The sequence below is a fragment of the Dendrobates tinctorius genome, unplaced genomic scaffold, assembly GCF_039654945.1.
Source record: "Dendrobates tinctorius isolate UK_male_01 unplaced genomic scaffold, ASM3965494v1 ptg000128l, whole genome shotgun sequence".
Classification (NCBI taxonomy): Eukaryota; Metazoa; Chordata; class Amphibia; order Anura; family Dendrobatidae; genus Dendrobates; species Dendrobates tinctorius.
The window spans coordinates 120,001-142,800 of NW_027361796.1; the positions used below are offsets into that span (position 1 = coordinate 120,001).

The 22,800-nt window shown below is 43.8% G+C and overlaps 1 protein-coding gene across 4 annotated transcripts in view; it reads left to right on the forward strand.

Moving 5' to 3' along the window:
• The window catches only part of SMARCA2 (SWI/SNF related BAF chromatin remodeling complex subunit ATPase 2), a 356,753-nt gene that overhangs the window by 117,234 nt on the left and 216,719 nt on the right, over positions 1-22,800 (forward strand). For all 4 annotated transcript variants that reach the window (XM_073542600.1, XM_073542602.1, XM_073542601.1 and 1 more), the window contains exons 15-17: positions 1,592-1,658; positions 4,396-4,506; positions 19,837-20,079. In XM_073542600.1, coding sequence (XP_073398701.1) covers positions 1,592-1,658; positions 4,396-4,506; positions 19,837-20,079 — 421 coding nt within the window. The remainder of the gene's footprint in view (positions 1-1,591; positions 1,659-4,395; positions 4,507-19,836; positions 20,080-22,800) is intronic.

A 22,800-nucleotide genomic window follows, 5' to 3' on the forward strand; every position in this document is an offset into this window, starting at 1 on the left:
TTTTTTTTTATATAAATTATTTTTACACTTTATTTTTTTAACTTTATTACATTGTCCCAGGGGGGACATCACTGTCCTGTGACAGATCGCTGTGACAGATCAGCGATCTGTCACAGGCAGTGCTGCAGGCTTCCTCATGCCGGCGCTTTGCAGGCATGAGGAAGCCGCCTCCCTGCAGGCCCCCGAAGGTCCCCGCCGCCATTTTGGATTCAGGGACCTGCAGGGAAGGAGACCCCCGCAGCAGCGCTGCACATTGCGCTGCTGTGGGGGTCTCAGGGAAGCGCGGAGGGAGCCCCCTCCCTGCCGATGCTTCCCTAATCCCCCGGTACACTGCGATCGTGTTTGATCGCAGTGTGCCAGGGGTTAACGTGTCGGGGGCGGTCCGTGACTGCCCCTGAGACAGTGCCGGGTGTCAGCTGTGATAATCGGCTGACACCCGGCCACAATCAGCTGCGCTCCCCCCGTGAGCACAGCTGATCGCGCTAGACGTACTATTCCGTCCTTGGAACTTAAGTCCCAGGTCACATGGACTGAATAGTATGTCTAATGTAGGAAAGGGGTTAAAGAAAAGCAAGATTGACAATGTTTGGAAGTTATGGTACTATGGAGCACTGAAGATAAGAGCGAGGCGAAGCTCTCGTCCTTTAAGAATGTATGGAACGTAGGTGGCCATGCTCCATTCACACATGACTCGATCCCCATTCTCCAAATCAGTTGGGAGTCCAGCGATTGTACTCCCAATGACTGGGAAATTATTAGGGTTGATCGAATAGCTTCGGATAAGAGCTTATCTGAATAGCTATAGCACTTACCAAATAGCTGCCTTGGTAACCTGGATATGTGGAGCGCTCCCGATAATCAGCTGTTCGGCTCCGCAGCTGCATTTGTTGCGGCTGTGTGACAGTCACAACATATGCATCGAGAGCCTGTTTGTTTGGACTCTCCATGCATGTGTTGTGACTGTCACACAGCGCGACACCTGCAGCTGCGGCGCCGAACAGCTAATTATTAGGGGCACTCCACATATCCAGGTTATCGATGCAGCTATACAGATAATCTCTTATCCGAAGCTATTCAATCAACCCTAAAAATTATCCTCTATCCCTCAAGGCTCTGTATGGGGACCCCTACTACCTTCTATACCTTTTTGGCCTGGGACAACTCAGTCTCATTGCTTTAAATAACATTGACATGTTGATAACACTCAGATTTACCTTTCTGGCCCAATTACCACCTCTCTGCTGTTGAGAATTCCTGAATGTCTATCAACAATATCCTCCTTTCAAAAACTCAATATGGGCAAAACTGCTTTAATCATCTCCCCCCTCCGTCTCACTCATCTCACCAGCCATATCATCTTTCACCATAAATAATGCTTTCCGCAGTAACACATGTCTGCTTCCTCTATATGTTATCCTTAACTCCCACCCTGTTTGTTAAATCGCACATCCAAGCCCTTACCATATCCTGCCACCTCACACCCCTTCAAGTTATTGTTTCATGAGTGTTCCTTGATCTACTCGCATTATATGCTCCACCTTTAAAGTGTCTTAACAAACTAAAAGACATTTTTTTTTATTTTTTGTTTTAGGACATTATCCAACTGGCAGTATGAATTTGATAAATGGGCTCCTTCTGTGGTGAAGATCGTATACAAGGTTTGCATTGTACATTTTTTATTCTCCCTCGAGATGGCACACAACATTACCATGTGTGCTGCAACACAGGCAAATCATGCTAAACAGTCTGCTGCAAAAAGGACTGATTACTGTTAGAATGAAAAGCTTTGCAGCAATGAAAGTCCTGTCCTTTGCTTTTATAGTTATGTCCTGCTTATATTTTTTCTCTTTTTGTTTTTGGAGGGCTGGGGGTCAGAATAACACATGCGTGAACAAAAATACCTGCTTCTTTAGACAAGGATATTTCTGATGTGTATTCCCATAAATTGACAGACAGGAAGCTGTTCTTACTATATTTGGAAGGGCAGCATTCAATTCTTTCAAAGGATTTGCCCACCAAATACTGGTATCGTGAAAAAAAAAAAACCTTTTGGACCAACGAATCGAAAAATTTTGGACCATTCTAACCTATCTTTTGAATGTTGGCACCTCCCAAATGCAATGAGGAGAGGTTTGAATGATACAAAAGTTTGTCCATGTATAGGTAAGATCTTAAGTGTTTAAAAAAAAAAAAAAAGTTTAAAAGTTATCTGTCAGTAGGATCAACCCTCTAAAGCCATCTATATGGGTAAGCAGCTCATTGAAAATTGAATAAAATGATACCTTGAGATCTGCAATCTAATATCTTACTCCAGCGAAATCCACATTTTTCTTGATATGTTAATGAACTGTTAAGATGTATGGGCCAGACACTGATCTGCATGAGAATCTGCCTCCAGAGCTCATTTTCAATATAAGGGGATATTACCAATGTCAGACATGTAATGACTGACACTTTGCTCTCACTGCAGAGCTGCAAGATTGCAACGAAACTGTACAGAAGAATGGAGCTTTGTCTCATTGCAAACAAATTTGCAGCAGTACTTGGCTTCTTGTACTATGTTAGTTATAATCAAACACAGCTCTGCAGTGAGGTCAGGAGTGCACATAATACTGATAAACTTTCTCCCCCCTTTCATCTAGAACAGTGCTCCCCAACTTCAGTCCTCAAGAGCCACCAACAAGTCATGTTTTCAGGATTTCCTTAGTATGGCCCAGGTAAATGCAGTACCTGCACATGCAATAATTACATAATCTTGGCAATACTCATGAAATCCTGAAAACATGACCTGTTGGTGGCTCTTGAGGACTGGAGTTGGGGAACACTGATCTATAGTAAGCTCTGGAGGCAGATTCTCATGCAAATCTATGTTCAGGCCAAAGATCTTAACAGTTCATTTACATAACACATTTTATTCAACAATTCAGGATCTACATGCCCATGTAGATTCCCTTGAAGGATTGATCCTAATGACAGATTCATTCCCTTCAAACCCTACTCTTCCCAACATACTTGTGTACTCTTCTGTACTATTACAGATATGAGATAAATTCATCCCGATCATGTGATGGAGGTGGCTCATTGTGAAGTCTTTAAAGAGAACTTGTCATCAGTTTTGGCCGATATAAGTTATGGCCATTACCTTTCAGGGCTGATATATACAGCATTCTATCGGCCCCCAACATAACCTGGAGGAGAAGAAAAATAACTTTTATTATACTCACTTGCGGGGCGTCCGGCACCTCCCATCTTGTTGCAATGCCGTCCTCTTTCTTACTTCGTGTGGATGACTCGTCCCTGTGTCAACCACACAGTCTTCTTGGCATCGCACTCCTGTGCAGGTGTATTTGTCTGCCCTGTTGAAGGCAGAGCCAAGTACTGCAGTGCTTTGCTCTGCCCTCAACAGGGCAGACAAATACACCTGCACAGGAGTGCGATGCCGAGAAAAGTACTGCAGTACTTGGCTCTGCCCTCAACAAGGCAGATAAATACACCTGCACAGGAGCCGCGGCATGAAGCAAGCAAGAGGACGGCATCGCATGAAGATGGGAGGCGCCGGACCAAGACCAGCGACACCCCTCGGACCGGACCGTCCCACTGCTGAGTATAATAAGTTATTTTTCTGTTCTTACAGGTTGGATTGAGAGCAGATAATACAGCATTATAGAATGCTGTATATCAGCCCTGAAAGGTGATGGCCATAATTTATATTGGCCAAAACTGATGACTGGTTCCCTTTAACGGCATCCTTAAGATCAGCAAGGCTGATTTTTGTTTGTTTTTTTTTTTAATTTTTTTTTTAAACTCTCATCCATGGCCTAAAAAAGGCAACAAATGTTAGTTCTTGTTCAGCAAGATACAATTAGTGTCAATAAACATTTTAATAACCAGATGCCAGTCTGATTTGCGGGGGGAAAATGGAAACTGGTGAGTGAAAAAACAAAATGGAACGGTTGCCCAAGAGGGAATATAATGTAAAATGCATTTCAGTTGGCCCTTTTATGGTTGCATAACAAAAAAAAAGTGTAAAGAGCACACACCTCTTTTCTCCTAGAAAAAAAAAATTAAATAGAAGGACAGCACTCGGTGTTATCCGTGAGGTGCTTGTACTTATTAGAAAAAAATAAGGTGCAAAGATTATTTGAATGTGGGAAAGCAAAAAATCTTTAGGGCTCTTCAAACTGCATATACCAAAAATTATGAAAATGTGCCTAGTCAGCAATAGGGAAAACTGGTCATGAACTGGTTAAATTTCTCTAAATATGCATCAACAAAAATACTAATCACGTAGTGTTGAAAATGGGCTCTCTGGTTAGAGTGATGTAAGTAATACGCAACACAAACAGAACATCATGTCAGTAGTGTTTGAAAATCATGCTTGTCTCCGAATTTTAGGGAACGCCTGCAATGAGACGCTCTCTGGTTCCACAGCTCAGGTGTGGAAAATTTAATGTCCTATTGACCACTTACGAATACATTATTAAAGACAAGCACATTCTTGCTAAGGTAATTTTCCATTATTTTCATTCTTATTTGTCATAGTTGGTAAGCAGACAAACTTTTCTTTTTTTTTCTGTGAAAACAGATTTTATTAGTGCTTTCTTTTTGTTTTCTTTGTGACACCAAGACTATGGGCGTATTGCCATTCTGTTTGTAATCTACAAAGTAATATTTATCAGGAGGGTTTTTCATTGCATATCTGCAGCTGTTACAGTCCCGCTCTCCTGTTACTATACTGGAGGAATGGCGGTGCAGGCCTGCAGTTGCCAACAAAGACATGGAGATGATGTCTGTGATGTTTGTTGCTGTATAGGCATATGGTGGCATCCCCTGAGGTTTATATATTGATAGTACTGTGCAAAAATGTACACATTTTAAGCAGTTATAGAAAAAAATGCTGAAAAGTAAGCATATTTTCAAAAATAGATGCACATACTTCCCAGCTTTCATAGAAAGTTTAAACATATCAGGTGTCAATATATTCTGAAAAGTACAGTACTGTGCAAAACTTTTAAGCAGGTGTGGAAAAAATGATGCAAAGTAAGAATGCTTTAAAAAATAGAAAATGTATGAACAAAAGAAATGTCAATCCAATTAATATTTGGTGTGACCACCCTTTTGCTTTCAAAAGTGCATCAAAGCAATTATCAAGGTATACTTGCACACCATTTTTTGAATAGTTTGGAATGGAGGTTCTTCCTAACCACATCCTGGAGAACTAACCACAGATCTTCTGTCTCTTCATGTAATCCCACATGGACTCGATGTTGTGATCAGGGCTCTGTGAGAGCCATATAATAACTTTCACCACTTTTGTAGTAGACTTACAACCCAAAATAATTTGGAGCCAATCCGATTCCATGATGGTATTGCATGATGGATTAGTATCTGCCTGTATTTCTCAGTATTGAAGAAATGAGCAACATTGAGGACTGTATTATAATGGTTGGCACAGGAAATTTAGTTTAGCTGATGAAACGCACATCGTGCTCTCTTTTCAAATCGGAAGGTGTCCAGCAGTCATCAGCTCAGAGCTGGCAGGAACAAGAGGGACTCGGCTACAGTTGTGTACTCTTCAGAGTTGTAGGGTCAGAAGTGGTCATTTTGTTAGAATTGCTGGCAAAAACCATACCTTCCACCTGGAAACAAGGCCAAGAGATTCAATTATGCATGAGAACATAGGAACTATGATGCAGAAAAATACACAAGGTGGTCCTGACTGAGTGAAAATGTGAAATATTTGCCTGTAACAGAAGGGAGAACACTGGAGTATTGTACAGTCTGCAGGCAACAGTTACTGTAACTATGATGAAGGTTCTTTGTTAGTTTGTGACTACATTTTAGTAAATTAAGTTTGAAATTTGAACAGAAAATAGTGTCTTTGCTGAAAAGTAAAGCCAGATACTGATGCATTACTATCAGTAAGGCTCCTGCTTTATCTCTAATTGTATTCTGCAGCATAAAAACAACCTCAAACATACAACCAAAGTCATTAAAATCTTTCTTCAGCGTAAAGAAGAACAAGGAGTCCTGTAAGTGATGATATGGCTCTCACAGAGCCCTGATTTCAACATCAAGTCTGTTTGGGATTACATGAAGAGAAAAGGATTTGTATAAGCCTACATCTACAGAAGATCTGTGCTTCAAGACACTTGGAACACCCTCTGTCAAGTCTGTTCAAAAAGAAAAGGATGGTCAAATCAAATATTGATTAGATTTAGATTTCGATTTTATTGATAAAAATACACACGTGGTCAAAATTGTTGGTACCCCTCATTTAATTACAGAAAAACCCACAATGGTCACAGAAATAACTTTGAATCTGACAAAAGTAATAAAATAAACTATGAAAATGAACAAATGAACGTCAAACATTGCTTTTCAACCATGCTTCCACAGAGTTTACAAAAAAAAAATAATATATATATATGTCTATATATATCCCATGAAATAGACCTGGACCGAAATGATGGTACCCCTGAAAATAATGTGACAAAAGGGACATGTTAAATCACGGTGCGTCCACCAATTGGCTTCACAGTTGTCTACAGTCATGGCCAAAAGTTTTGAGAATGACACAAATATTAATTTTTACAAAGTCTACTGCTTCATTTTTTCTAATGGCAATTTGCATATACTCCAGAATGTTATAAAGAGTGATCAGCTTAACAGCAATTACTTGCAAAGTCAATATTTGCCTAGAAAATGAACTTTATCCCCCAAAACACATTTCAACATCATTGCAGCCCTGCCTTAAAAGGACCAGCTAACATCGTTTCAGTGATTGCTCCATTAACACAGGTGTGGGTGTTGATGAGGACAGGGCTGGAGATCAATCTGTCATGATTAAGTAAGAGTGACACCACTGGACACTTTAAAAGGAGGCTGGTGCTTGGCATCATTGTTTCTCTTCTGTTAACCACGGTTATCTCTAAAGAAACACATGCAGTCATCATTGCACTGCACAAAAATGGCCTAACAGGGAAGAGTATCGCAGCTAGAAAGATTGCACCTCAGTCAACAATCTATCGCATCATCAAGAACTTCAAGGAGAGCGGTTCCCTTGTTGCCAAAAAGGCTCCAGGGCGCCCAAGAAAGACCAGCAAGCGCCAGGACCGTCTCTTAAAAGTGTTTTAGCTGCGGGATCGAGCTACCAGCAGTGCAGAGCTTGCTCAGGAATGGCAGCAGGCAGGTGTGAGTGCATCTGCACGCACTGTGAGGCGGAGACTCTTGGAGCAAGGCCTGGTCTCAAGGAGGGCAGCAAAGAAGCCACTTCTCTCCAGAAAAAACATCATGGGCAGACTGATATTCTGCAAGAGTTACAGGGAGTGGACTGCTGAGGACTGGGGTAAAGTCATTTTCTCTGATGAATCTTCCCCTTTTCGATTGTTTGGGACATCTGGAAAACGGCTTATTCGGAGAAGACGAGGTGAGCGCTACCACCAGGCTTGTCTCATGCCAACTGTCAAGCATCCTGAAACCATTCATGTGTGGGGTTGCTTCTCAGCCAAGGGAATGGGCTCTCTCTCAGTATTGCCTAAAAACACAGCCATGAATAAAGAATGGTACCAGAATGTCCTCCGAGAGCAACTTCTCCCAACCGTCTAAGAGCAGTTTGGCGATCAACAATGCCTTTTTCAACATGATGGAGCACCTTGCCATAAAGCAAAGGTGATAACTAAATGGCTCAGGGAACAAAACATAGAGATTTTGGGACCATGGCCTGGAAACTCCCCAGATCTTAATCCCATTGAGAACTTGTGGTCAATCATCAAGAGACAGGTGGACAAACACAAACCTTGAAATTCAGACAAAATAAAAGCATTGATTTTGCAAGAATGGACTGCTATCAGTCAGGATTTGATCCAGAAGTTGATTGAGAGCATGCCAGGGAGAATTGCAGAGGTCCTGAAGAAGGGTCAACACTGCAAATATTGACTTGCTGCATTAACTCATTCTAACTGTCAATATAACCTTTTGTTACTCATAATATTGTTGCAATTATATTTCTGTATGTGATAAAAACATCTGACAAACACACATAATAACCAGAGGGCAGCAGATCATGTGAAAATATAATATGTGTGTCATTCTCAAAACTTTTGACCATGACTGTACAATCTTGGAATCAGTGAGTGGGTCTGTATAGAGGGCTACAGATACTCACTGTGCTGTTTGGTAACGTGTGTATCACACTCAACATGGACCAGAGGAAGCAAAGGAAAGAGTTGTTTCAGGAGATTAGAAAGAAAATTATAGACAAACATGTCAAAGGTAAGTTATAAGACCATCTCCCAGCAGCTTGATGTTCCTGTGAATACAGTTGCACATATTATTCAGAAATTTAAGATCTATGGGACTGTAGCCAACCTCCCTGGACGTGGCTGCAGGAGGAAAATTGATGACAAATCAAAGAGACAGATAATACGAATGGCAACAAAAGAGCCCAGAAAAACTTCTAAGCAGATTAAAGGTGAACTTCAAGCTCAAGGAACATCAGTGTCAGATCGCACCATCCGTCGTATGAGCCAAAGTGGACTTCATGGGAGACGACCAAGGAGGACACTTTTTGTTGAAAAAAAAAATCATAAGAAAGCCAGACTGGAATTTGCCAAACATGTTGACAAGCCACAAAGCTTCTGGGAGACTGTCCTATGGACAGATAAGACAAAAATGGAACTTTCCTGGACGTCCCTCCTGACAGCACCAGGGAGGACATCCCTCGCCTCCTTGCAGGGACAGGAAGAGCACACAAGAGGTTAAAAAGTCTCCACCCCCCCATTCCCTCAGTGTTTCTTCCTGTCCCTGCATGGAGGGACGCACAGGAGGAGTCAGATTACCGGAGGGGGCCAGGGAGATTGGGCGGCCCTGCCAATCCTTCCTCCTGTGATGTGGCCCCGGCGCTGAAACCCTCCTGGGTGGGGATCCCTCAGCCACAGAGACCAGGGGAGGGACGAGCCCCCTGGGTAGAGCTGCTTCCTCCCGCAGCGGAGGATCTCCGCTCCAACGTCAGCAGCAGCGCGGGGACCGGAAGTCGCGTGCAGAGAGACCGCGACGCACTTCCAGTGACGTCAGAGCGCCGGAAATACAGGCCGCCGGCGGGCGCTCTGAAGGAGCAGATCGCGGCATCAGCCGCCTGTCCTGACCTCGCAGAGGTTCACAGCAAGGATGGAGAACCAGGGCAGAATCGACCCGGACGGGGTAAGTGTGCATAGCGCAGACTGACCGAGACCCGGACTGCCCAGATCAGAGCCTGACTCTCCCTCTCTTGCACTATGCAGGAAAAGGCACAACCGACAGCACCTACTCCCACGACCAAGCAGGCGGAGAAAAACCCAGAGAAGCCCGATAAGTGTCCCGTATGCAGGGTTAAGCTCCCCAGCAAGTACAGGAAGTTGCTGTAACACCTGTACGGCCTAAGTAATGAAGGGCGAACAGCCGTCCCTCCTATCGGAGATGAGATCGCTGATTCGAGAGGAGGTCCAGGCTTCCGTTGGCACCCTGTCCCAGCCAGTCCAGGCCCCAGTGTTAAGTGAACCAGACAGGAGATGGAGCCTAGTTTAGAGGAAGGTTCCTACTCCTCGGAGTCGGATCAGGAAGAAGGCGAGCTGTGCACTAGCGAACCGGAGTATGGGAAAAGATACCAGAAAGAAGAAAAAAAATTTTGGGAGTACTACTGGACTCCAGAAGCAGAACTTCCTTCTTACCACCAGAAAAACAGACACAGATACGGGACAGCATGAGGGAACTTCAAAAAGGCCGCGTTTCCATCAGAGTGGCAATGCGTGCTCTGGGCCTCATGACATCCTGCATCCCTTGTGTCCGATGGGCACAGTTCCATGCGAGAACCCTTCAAAAAGTACTTGCCGCCTGGGATCGTCACCAGACCTCACTAGACAAGAAAATGGTCTTGTCTCCATCAGTAAAAAGATCCCTGGTGTGGTGGATGCAGCGACAAAACCTAAGGAAAGGTGTCCCCTGGATCACCTCCCCATGCGTCATAATCACTACAGACGCCAGCAAATGGGGCTGGGGGGCTCATCTAGAAGGCAGAATTCTTCAGGGAGAATGGCCGGCAAACATGCGGTCCACTTCCTCCAACTACAAGGAACTTTACGCCACATGGGAGGCCCTAAGAAGAAATCAGGACCGACTAAAAAACCAACACGTCAAGATTCTATCGGACAATGTGACGGCGGTATCCTTCCTCCGGCATCAAGGAGGAACTAGGCATTGGGCACTCCAGGACCTGGCAAAAAAGATTTTTTTTTCTGGGCAGAAAATACGGTTCTGTCAGTAACAGCCGTCCATCTCGAAGGATCACAAAATACAGTGGCAGATTATTTAAGCAGGCAGAAGATCTGTCCCACGGAGTGGGAGCTGAACACAGAGATCTTTCAGAACTTATGTCAGCGCTGGGGAAGACCGCAGATAGACCTCTTTGCAACCAGAAAGAATACCAAGACGTATAGGTTTTTCTCTCTGAATCCGCTGGACAATCCAGAAGGGGTAGACGCCCTAAGCCAGTAGTGGGGGCAGACTCTCTCATACGCATTTCCCCCGATAGCTTTCATTCCAGCCATCCTCAGGAAGATTCAGGAGGATCAGGCAAGAGTGCTACTGATAGCACCTTATTGGCCGAAAAGGAGCTGGTTTCCACTCCTGGGGATTATGGCAGAAGATCGACCACTTCTGCTTCCACAGAGGGAAGACATTATTCACCAGGGGCCTGTTCTTCACCAAGATCCAGGAAGACTTCACCTGTCAGCCTGGATCCTGAACGGCAGATCCTGAGGGCTCGAGGCCTGTCAGACCAGGTCATATCGACTATTCAGGCCAGCAGAAAACCCGTAACTTCTGCAATATACCACAAAATTTGGAAAATATTCTGTCTAGATTGTGGCAGGCCCGACTCAGTAGAAGGAAAACCAGACACCCCAAAGATACTAGATTTCCTTCAGGCAGGCTTTAATAAAGGACTTGGGCCTAGTACGCTGAAGGTCCAGATCTCGGCATTAAGCGCCTTTCTTGATTACCCCTTGGCCTCCCATCCCTGAGTAATAAGATTTATCAGGGCAATTCAGAGGTTACGTCCCACAATCAGGAGGTCAGTCCCCCCATGGGATCTTAGTCTAGTCCTGCCGTCCCTTTGTTTAGATCCCTTTATCCAGAGCCAGGAGATGCCCATTTCACATCGAACCATGAAGGTAGCATTCTTAGTGGCGATCACCACCGCGAAACGGATAAGTGAGATACAGGCGCTATCTATCTGAGACCCATATCTCTGAATCTGGGAGGATCGAATAATCATGAGATTAGACCCCACCTTTATGCCCAAAGTGGCGTCAGTCCAAAACTTAAACCAGGAAATAATTTTGCCTTTTGTGAGAACCCCTCAAATGACAAAGAAAGGGCCCTGCACGAATTAGACGTACGCCAGGCAGTTATTGATTACATCAATGCCACGCAGGGTTGGAGACAGGACCATAACCTATTTCTACTCTTTGGGGGGAAAAACAAAGGGAGAAAAGCCTCAAAAGCCTCCATCGTGAGATGGATAACATTGTAAATCAGTTTAGCCTATGTCTCTCAGGGGGTTCCTCCCCCAGAAGGGTAAAAGCTCACTCAACACAAGCGTTATCAGTTTCCTTGGCAGAAAGGGCAGGGGCTTCAGTAAACCAAATTCTGTAGGGATGCAACCTGGTCCAGGTTGGACACATTCTGTAAGCATTGCAAATTAGATGTATTATCTATCCAACAGACTGCTTTCGGGAGAATGGTTCTCCAGGCAGTCATCCCACCCTAAGGGGATACATTGGTATTCTCCCTGGTGCTGTCAGGAGGGACGTCCTGGAAAATAGGCATTAGACCTACCGGTAATTATGTTTCCAGGAGTCCATCCTGACAGCACGGATAGTTCCCTTCCCGAAATAATTGTCATATGTCGTAATATGATTCTGTAAATAAAGTGTTCAGTTTCATCATCCATGGTGTGGTACTTGGGAAAAACACTGAGGGAATGGGGGTGGAGACTGTTTTTAACCTCTTGTGTGCTCTTCTTGTCCCTGCAAGGAGGCGAGGGACGTCCTCCCTGGTGCTGTCAGGATGGACTCCTGGAAACATAATTACTGGTAGGTCTAATGCCTATTTTTTGGCATTTTTTGGAATGAGCTGAAACATGCCGTCTGGAAAAGGCAACCTTCAAACACGAGACAATTGGAGCAGTTTGCTCTTGAGGAGTGGGCCAAAATACCTGTCGAGAGGTACAAAAGTCTCATTGACAGCTAAAGGAATCATTTGATTGCAGTGATTGCCTCAAAAGGTTGTGCAGCAAAATATTTAGTTAAGGGTAAGATCATTTCTGTCCAGGCCTATTTCATGAGTTTTAAAAAAAAAAAAAAAATTCTGTGGAAGCATGGTTGAAAAGCAATGTCTGACTTTCATTTTTTCATTTTCATAGATTTTTGATTTATTATTACTTTTGTCAGATTCAAGTTATTTCTGTCACCATTTTTCCACTAATTCTTAAGACTTTTGCACAGTAATGTGTATATGCGTGTTTATGTATGCACATATATGTGCATTCTGTTAGCAGGTGTTAGGACAGAATGAAGCAATTATTAACAGGTGCTAATTAATAAAAACTAATTAAAGTAGCACTCCACCCATCAAAGTTTTTATCTTCTTAATATATTGCAATCATCTTATATTACACAGTGTACTTACAATTGCTCATTTTGCTTTCCTACCCAGTAAATTCTTTTCTCTGCTCTAGGTAGAAATAGGAAGTCTCTTATCCCTGCATCACTCATTCCCCTCTTCAATTCCCGACCCAGCTGCTCCCCCTGCCAGGAGTTTTGCAGAGACTAATGCATTAAAATTTGACTTCTTGTTTCTACATAGAGCTTAGAAGGATTAAGTTAGTCAGTTTTTAATCACATTATGTCATAGACCTAATGGAAAAGAGAAGTATTAGCTGGGTAGAAAGGCATAATGAGCAATTGTAAGTACACAGTGCTGTGTAATGACAGTTGCAATATATTAACAGGATAAAAACATTGATGCTTGTGCTTCTTTAATACAGCAGCACGCCATGCATCAAGATGCATGTAAACATTGAGTATATGAAAAATTTTTTTTAAAGGGAACCTGTGATCAGGTTTTCCTCATAGAAAGTAGGGCCAGCACCTATAAGCCCTCATATACAGTGTTCTAGAATGTTGTATATATGTCCTCAACTGTGCTCTGCATAACACAAAAAAGAGCTTTCATTATACTCTCCTATGGGTTGGTCCGTTCCGATGGGCGTCACTGGTCTTGAGCCGGTGTATGCTCCCTTCTTGTGATCCGCCACCCTTATTACTTCTTGCGTCTTATGTCATCCACAGGTGTACTTCTCCTGGCCCTGCCATTGCAAAGTACTGTAGTGCACATGCAACTTCTCTCTTTGGCCTGTCCCCACGCATGTGCACTATAGTACTTTGCTCTTTATATCCTTTACTAGCTGAAGAGCCTGGCGTTGCCTGGGCATAGTAACCAACTGTGGCTAGTTATAACAAATTATAATGATTATATTGCACATAAAAAACATGCATCTAATCCTATCCTGTGTGATACTGATTGTTGAGCCGTGTATCTAATACTATTCTGTGTGATACTGTGTGCTGAGCTGCGTATCTAATCCTATCCTGTGTGATATTGTCTGCTGAGCCGTGTATCTATTCCTATCCTGTGGATACTGACTACTGAGCTGTGTATCTAATCCTATCCTGTGTGATACTGCCTGCAGAGCCATGTGTCTAATCCTCTCCTGTGTGATACTGACTGCTGAGCCGTGTATCTAATCCTATCCTGTATGATACTGACTGCTGAGCCGTGTATCTAATACTATCCTGTGTGATACTGACTGCTGAGCCGTGTATCTAATCCTATCCTGTGTGATACTGACTGCTGAGCCGTGTATCTAATCCTATCCTGTGTGATACAGCCTGCTGAGCCATGTGTCTAATCCTCTCCTGTGTGATACTGACTGCTGAGCCGTGTATCTAATCCTATCCTGTGTAATACGGACTGCTGAGCTGTGTATCTAATCCTCTCCTGTGATACTGCTTGCTGAGCCATGTGTCTAATCCTCTCCTGTGTGATACTGACTGCTGAGCCGTGTATCTAATCCTATCCTGTGTGATACGGACTGCTGAGCTGTGTATCTAATCCTATCCTGTGTGATACTGCCTGCTGAGCCATGTGTCTAATCCTCTCCTGTGTGATACTGACTGCTGAGCTGTATATCTAATCCTATCCTGTGTGATACTGACTGTGGAGCCGTGTATCTAATCCTATCCTGTGTGATACTGGGCTCCCCCTGCAGTCTGTGTCAGAGGGTGGTCTGTGTTGGCACGGTAATAAATTGTGTTATTTCCAGCTTTACAGAAGGACGATAATACCATAGAAATGATAAGAATAATAGGCCTCAGTTACCACAACTGTCTACAAAGAAAACTGTTGCTGATAGCAACCAATCACAGCTCATTTTTCATCTTTTAAACAGCTCTGGGACAGCGTGGCGAGTTTTGAGTGGCGACCTTTGTGTTTCGACTTTTATGTGGCGAGGTTGGTGTATGTGTGGTGAAATGTGTGCTGAGGGTGGTATATGTGTTGAAGCACGTGGTAGTGTGTGGCGCATTTTGTGTGTGTGTTCATATCCCCGTGTGTGGTGAGTATCCCATGTCAGGGCCCCACCTTAGCAACTGTACGGTATATTCTCTTTGGCGCCATCGCTCTCATTCTTTAAGTCCCCCTTGTTCACATCTGGCAGCTGTCAATTTGCCTCCAACACTTTTCCTTTGACTTTTTCCCCATTATGTAGATAGGGGCAAAATTGTTTGGTGAATTGGAACGCGCGGGGTTAAAATTTCGCCTCACAACATAGCCTAGGACGCTCTCGGGGCCCAGACGTGTGACTGTGCAAAATTTTGTGGCTGTAGCTACGACGATGCAGATGCCAATACATACATACACACCCACATTGAGCTTTATTTATTAGATTGGATGGAACACTGATCTCATGGATCTAATTACACATCAGTGTGTCAGATCTGTAAGAAAGAGCGAATGTCCTACTACTCTGATCCAATTTTGAGGATCAGGTTAGGACTTGATCATTGGGTCTATGTGCTTTCCGATTCAAAAAAATCAGATGGTGCTTCAGCGTTCATAGATATGCTACAAAAAACCAGACTATTGTATAACGCATACTTCCCCCTTCGTTCCTGGCTCAGAAACCGGCAAATCCTCGCAGTGCACAGTGCGTCTGCTGGAGGGATTCATAAGTCTGCATTCATACAGAGTGACTGCAGACTTATCGATTTGGATTGGACATCCCCTTTAAGCCCTACTGTTCATATTTGTGTAAATGAATCACTCAATAAGAGTTTGCATTCTGCAGGTAAGTAGGTTTATTATGTGTGCACTATTTTTCTCTATTATATTCTTATAGCTGTTATCTTACTGTGGACATTTATCACCTACCTAGAAGATAATTGATCACTAGAATAAAGCCCCCGTTACACACTGCGCTATCGCTGTAAAGTCACCGATTTTGTGACGTAGCAGCGATATTGCTAGCGATATCGCTACATGTGATACTTACCTCCGACCGGCTCCCCCGCTGATTACCGCTGATCACGCGAGAAGGTCCTGGATCATTTCTCGTTGGGCGCTTCCTGTGGCGTCGACGAGCGACGCGTGGACGCGGGCGGGAGGACGTCAGGATCGCCTCGTCTGACAGGTAAGTAGCGACCCCCCGACCCCAGCGATGTCGCTGGTGAGATCTGCCTGTGTGGCAGCTCACTAGCGACCACTTAGCGATGCACCAGCGATCCATATCGTTGTCGGGATCACTGGTGCATCGCTATGTGTAATGGTACCCTAAGGCTCCTGAACCATCTTTTCCTCCTTGTTGCATGACTGCCGTGAGCAAGTCCTTGAATAGAACTGGTCATACCTGCTCGGCCACAGGTTCTCTTCCCCACCCCCATCTCCCCCTTTATGGAGCCAACAAAAATAGCCAAATGCTGAACTGTGCGGTTTTCCACCCACCCCATAGACATTGCATGATTGTTCCTTGTGCCTTTGTGGCTGTTTACTATTTTTTTTTTTTTCATTAAAAGTGTAGCAACTTTGCCAATAGATGTTGTTGTACATTAGGGTGACCGGATCTCATATGGGGGGGAAAAATGTCGGAATCTTGTTCATCTGGACCCCACAAAACGATTCCCCTTTCCAGATATTGAGAGAGCCAAAATTTCAGCTCGATCAAACGACGTTAACCCGTGCCGCTCGTTGCTCAAAGTTTGAAAAAAATCCAAATTGAGGTATTTTAAGATTTAGGTATTTTGCATAGTCTGTTAGACTATAAAGAATGTGACAACAACATTGCAGAAATAGCCCTGACCAAATTTTCGAACCATTTGTGGTATTTGAATGCAGAGTTGGTGGGATTATCGTTTTTTGATCCCACCATTACAGACAATGAAAAGTTGTTAATGGCTAATAAATTGCTCAGTAGCACAGATGAACCATCAGAGCACGCTAACCTACTGTACATGAGTTGATAATTTTACATAGTTATCTAATCTATTCTAGAGCTTTTGTTAAAGTAGTTTTTGAAACGTCAGAATATAATGCTCGGCATTTGCTTACAACTTGCAGGACATATTGCTTTTGTTCTTCATCTTTTGTCAGAAGGTCGTTAAAGTCGGTTACTTCCTACCTTTTTTTAATTTTTCTTTCCTAACTTTTGGATTTACAACCCTAGCGTGCTCTGATGGTTCATCTGTGCTACTGAGCAATTTATTAGCCATTAACAACTTTTCATTGTCTGTAATGGTGGGATCAAAAAACGATAATCCCACCAACTCTGCATTCAAATACCAAAAATGGTTCGAAAATTTGGTCAGGGCTATTTCTGCAATGTTGTTGTCACATTCTTTATAGTCTAACAGACTATGCAAAATACCTAAATCTTAAAATACCTCAATTTGGATTTTTTCAAACTTTGAGCGACGAGCGGCACGGGTTAACGTCGTTTGATCGAGCTCAAATTTTGGCTATCTCAATATCTGGAAAGGGGAATCGTTTTGTGGGGTCCAGACGGACAAAATTCCAACATCGATTTTTTGCGGTCACCCTATTGTACATGCAAGAACCCCTTTATACAATGCAGAAAAGAGTAAAAACTATAATCTTTTACATGATTTTTTGTGTTTGTACTGCTTCAATCTAAGTCTTCATGGTAACAAATTCTGAGGTCTGATCCTGCAGTTATACTTCGTCCACCACTTCACAGATTTCCACATTTGGGAGTTCTCCAAGAAGTAGATGCGTGCATATTGAGGATGGTGTGAGTGCGGGGTCACCCTGTTGTTTTTGTTACTCTTAAGGGGGCTTTACACATAGTGATATCGCTAGCAGTATCGCTAAAGTGTCACCGATTTTGTGACGCAGCAGCGATATTGCTAGCGATATTGCTACTTGTGATACTTACCTCCGACCGGCTCCCCCCCCGCTCGCTATCGCTGAAAGCGCGAGATCGGCCTGGTCCATTTCTCGTCGTTGGCTTCCTGCTGGCGCCGTCGAGCGAGCCATGGACGCAGGCGGAAGACTGACATCTTCGCCGCGTCTGAAAGGTAAGTGCGACCGCTGCTGCATCGCTAGTGAGGTCTGCCTGTTTGGCAGCTCACTAGCGACCATTTAGCGACGCACCAGCGATCCTGACCGGCTCTTATCGTGGTCAGAATCGCTAGTGCATCGCTAAATGTAAAGGGGCCTTTACTGTAAAGACAGATCTGCATGGGTGCTGTGGACACACAGTGGCTTCAGTTATTAGTGGAGCAAAATATTGTGAAGATGGACATTTCCTGTAGGAATCTTGTCATTCAGTCAGCATGGCAGTGTTCTGCATTATTATGTATGGTTCTTGTCGATGCCAGCGTGGTCGCTGAGAGGACTACTAGCAGATGGAAATGAACTCTTTCTGACTATTCTATTTGCATGGCACTTAGAAATTGCCTGGTCCGACATTGTTTAGCTAGATTGAGATATAATCCCATTAATACATGGAAGAGAGTTGATGGGGACTTACTGAGGCATTAAAATGATTTTATTTGATGTTGTTGGCAAGATCTCGGTCTGACAAAAGAATTGCATCCTGGGAAAAGGTGCTTTGGGTAGCTCTCCAAATTCTTCATATATGAAGCATTGCGCAAGCTGCAGATAAAATATATTTATTGCACTTATTCTGTTTCTCTGCCACAGTCGTACCGTTATGTCTAGGTAAGGGAGCTTCTGATTTCCTACATTGCCCCCTTGTGTGACTTTACTCTTAGGCTGGTTTCACATTAGCGTTTTTTAGCGCAGCGCATCATGCGCGTCCATGCGCATGCGCCATGCGCGCCCCTATGTTTAACATGGGGGGCGCATGGTCTAGCGTTTGCACGTGTTTGTATGCGCTTTCGTGTGCATGCGCTTTTTTGTAGTGTGTGCCTAAGCGCCGGACGCAACCTGTTGCATTTTTGGTCCGTCCAACCTGTGTCAAAAAAACACATGCGCACGGAATGCGCCAAAATAACACATTACAGTCTATGGGAACGCAGACGTGCGCATGGACATGCGCACGCCTGCGTTTAAAATCGCAGGCGTTTTAAGTGTTAACATGGCTAGAAACGCATGCGCCTAAAAAAAGCAAACGCATGCAAAAAGGCATGTTGCGTTTTTTGCATGCGTTTCTATTGCGCACGAAGCGCAGCGCTAAAAAGCGCTAATGTGAAAGTAGCCTTACAAAGTCAAAAAGCGTGACTAGTGGGGATTTTACATTAACCAAAAATTCACATCTTGTTCAGTGAGTTGAAAGACCTATCACCAGGTTTAAATGTGGCTACTTTTTGCTGTTATCTTAATCCTACTGTTCCCCTGAATATACATTTTCTTTTAAATTGCCTTTTTTTTTTTTGCTGCCTAAAGACATGACCCCAGGAAATCCTGTGAGCAACTGGTAAAGAAACTTTGTAAATACCATAAAAAGTTGCACCAAATTAAAATTCCCATATCTCTGAAACTGTATGCTGGATTACAAAAAATTAAATATTATACTTTAAAGAAGCAGTGGGAATAAAATTAAGGGTACACTCTTGTGAGACTATCAGGCTGATTGTGCTAATGTCACTCAGCTCAAACTGTCAGTTTGTTCCAAGTGTCATCTGAGTGTGATCTGATAGACTCGCATGAGGGAATCGCAGCACAGGTGCAGAGAAGATGAACATAATTTCTCCATAGTCTTTGCATGTACATCAGACTGCACTTAGATGACATCCGAGTGCAGTCCAATATTTCACACGCCACCCATAGACTTCGTATGTGGGCACTTGATCCGATCATCAGTTGCACCCGCAGCATGCTGTGATTTTCTCATACGGAATCGGCATGAGAAAATAATTGCGGGATCTGCACTGCCCCATAGTATAATATTGCGCCAAGTGCTATCCGATAAAACATTAAATAGCACTCGACTGTGTTTATATGCCAGGGTGAGCATATCCTAAAGCAAACACTAGTCACTTTTGACCTGCTGACAGGTCAACTTTAGGGGAAAAACTGGCTCACAAAATGTAGAATTAATTTACTAATTAGAATTTCAGAAACGTGGTAAAAACTGAAGCTCAGTATCTTGTTACAACTGGCATGATTTAGCTCTGTTGTAGGTGAAAGCCCTATAATTTTTCTCAATGTATTTTCTGAAATGTATTTTATCAATGCACTTAACTTTTTTTTTTTTTAAAGATACGATGGAAGTACATGATTGTGGATGAAGGCCATCGAATGAAGAATCACCACTGCAAGTTAACACAAGTGCTTAACACGCATTATGTGGCTCCTAGACGTATTCTTCTAACCGGCACTCCACTCCAGAACAAACTGCCCGAGCTTTGGGCCCTGCTGAATTTTCTGTTGCCCACCATCTTTAAAAGCTGCAGCACCTTTGAACAGTGGTTCAATGCTCCATTTGCCATGACAGGAGAGAGGGTAATATACTGTAGTTGCTGCTCTGTAGGGATTATAAGTTGATCTGGAGTAGCATAAAGTAACTAGTCATGCACTTATAAGTTATATTTCTCTGATGCTTCATTGGGGGACACTGGAAACCATGGGTGTTTGCTGCTGCCGCTATGCACAAAAGATTAGCTCCTCCTCAGCAGTGTACACCCCACCAACTGTCACTAAGTTAATCTGTTTAGCTTAGTCAGTAGGAACTGGACATTTGTCTTTCACTAGACCCATATGTTTTTCAGTGATAATTTCCCCTTTCTTTTTCAGAGGGTTCCTTCTTGTATCCCTTGTAGGGATACAGTGTGAACAGTCACACTGTAATGCACACAGACAGAGTACGGCATGAAGTGACATGCTGTATCCTCATCTGTCTATCCGGCAGGACCTCAACCCCTAACACATCAATAATGTTCAGGTGATCCGAACATTGGTCCTAGCCCCCACTTCTGCCCGTTCGCTCACCAGAACCTGTCTGCGTCAGGAGTTAGACATTCCATAATCCTTTTGACGTTTATTATATCCGAGACCTCTTCAGTGATGAAGAGGAACCCCTTTTATTTCAGCAGGTCAGTCTTATACATTGGAGTATCTGGCCAAGAGATGATCTATCAGAACTGATAATCATGGATTTGATGTAACAGGATCCACTAGACTGGGTTTGTACTTGGGTGGTGTTTTTTTTTTTTTTTTGTGTACCTGTGTATTTCACTGCACTGGCCATTGGGTCCTCTTTCTTTCACAGGATAAGTCCTCCGCGCCGCGCCCTACTCCTGCGCCAGCCTCTCTTCTCAATCGAAGCTCTGATTTCAGTGTAGCTCCGACCTCTCACTCCTTCCTTATTGCATGGGCTTTTCGACCACCCTGAACAACACACCTCCTTTTTTGGTGCGGGAAGTTGCGCACCCTTTCCTCTCAGGGTCAAGTCTATCTCTTCCACCCCACGATCGCCATTTTCCAGCTCTGCAGCATAGGAGCGATCAGTAGCACAGAAACCTCTTCAGCCTGCAATTCTGAACCCTGGGATCAAATTGTGGTACCTCTGCTTTCCTGTGGGGGTAAGCTCTGCTCAGCAGCCCCTTTTTTTGTGTCTCTAACCTCTAGCATTTGTTAATGAGATTTCCTCTCTTCTATCATCCCTAACTCTAAAGGAGTAAAATCTGGAAGGAGAGGTCGCTCATGGGCTGCTGATGAAAATTATACAATGTATCCAACGGTTGATAAATCATAATATTTATTACAGGTTTTCACAGTCAACGCATTTCGAGGCTGCACAGGACCTCTTCATCAGGACAGAAACCTTGTTTCTGTGCTTAACAGATTGCCTATCCCTCCCTCCACCCATGCTAGAGAATCCCATAACCCTCCCTTACATCTTCCTAAGGACACCAGCAATGGTTGTGAAAGGGCTAGGCAGGAGAATTGCTCCAGTTCCTCTTCTCGCTCCTCTTTCCCCATGAGACACATAGTGGAGAGTCTTATTGTAGCGGTCAATCAGACCCTTAATGTAAAGGATTCCCTTTCAGAGCCCTGCGATCAGGGAGTGTCCTTCAGACTTTCCAGACATACAGTTTTTGCACCCCATGAGGAATTTGAGGGAGTCCTTTTCAAAGAAAAATCCAAACAGATGCTGCCTAAGAGGGAAGCGTCTCAGTATTTTGTATCTCTTTTCCTCAGATCTTACGGACATTTGAACGGTCTCCCCAATGGTAGACTCCTCAGTCTCCAGACTTTCCACCAACACAGTCCTTCCCCTTATGAACGGGGCATTCCTTAAAGTGAACCTGTTAGCAGGACTGTGCTCAGTAAACTACAGACACTGTCAGGTTAGCACCGTTATACTGATTAAAATGATGCCTTAGTTGATGAAATCCGTCTTGTGGTTGTTGTTTAATCTGTATTTGCAGTATTCACTTAATGAGATTCTCGTGCTTCGGGGCGGCCTGTGGCCGAGGCTTTATGTGATGCTATGCTTACATATGCATCTTTATGGGCTTATGACAGGTCCCTGATCCTTCAGTGACCTGCCCCTAGTTTTACATACTGCACATAATATTGTGTGGTAAAAATAACATTCATCAAAGTGGTGCTGGCGGCGCTTGAGCTGTAGCATGATATAATGGTTAATATGTATATATTCATTTGAGTTAGTCATTCAGTATTGTGGGGAGAAAAAAAAATTATCCGATGCCGTTTTGGTGAAGATAACTTTTTTTTTTTTTTTTTCCTTCCCACAATACTATGACAGTGTCTGTAGTTTACTGAGCAAAATCCTGCTGACAGGCTTGCTTTCAGAACCCCAATGATACTCATGAAGTTACTTGCCAAGTCAGCCTTTGAAGCAGCAGGTTCGTTCTTATGCCCTGACTTTGCCATCTATGGATGTCAAAGTCTATATCTGTATGGGCTAAGCAACTCCCGCTGGGGAATCCAAGCTCGCTCAAGTGGGAAAATGTGTCTGCCTCTCTGTACGCTGCCTCCTTTGCAGCTCAAGCATCCAGTAATATAGTGGCCATCCACAGAACCATACGGCTGAAGACATGGCAGGCAGACTTGACCTCCAAGAAGTTCCTTACATGGATCACAACTATTTGGTTACAAACTGGACCAGATCATAATGGAGACCACCGGTAGGAAGAGCTCTCTTCTTTCTCAGGCTAAATCTCTGCATTAGCTGCGCCCCCTCAGCTCCCCCCCCCC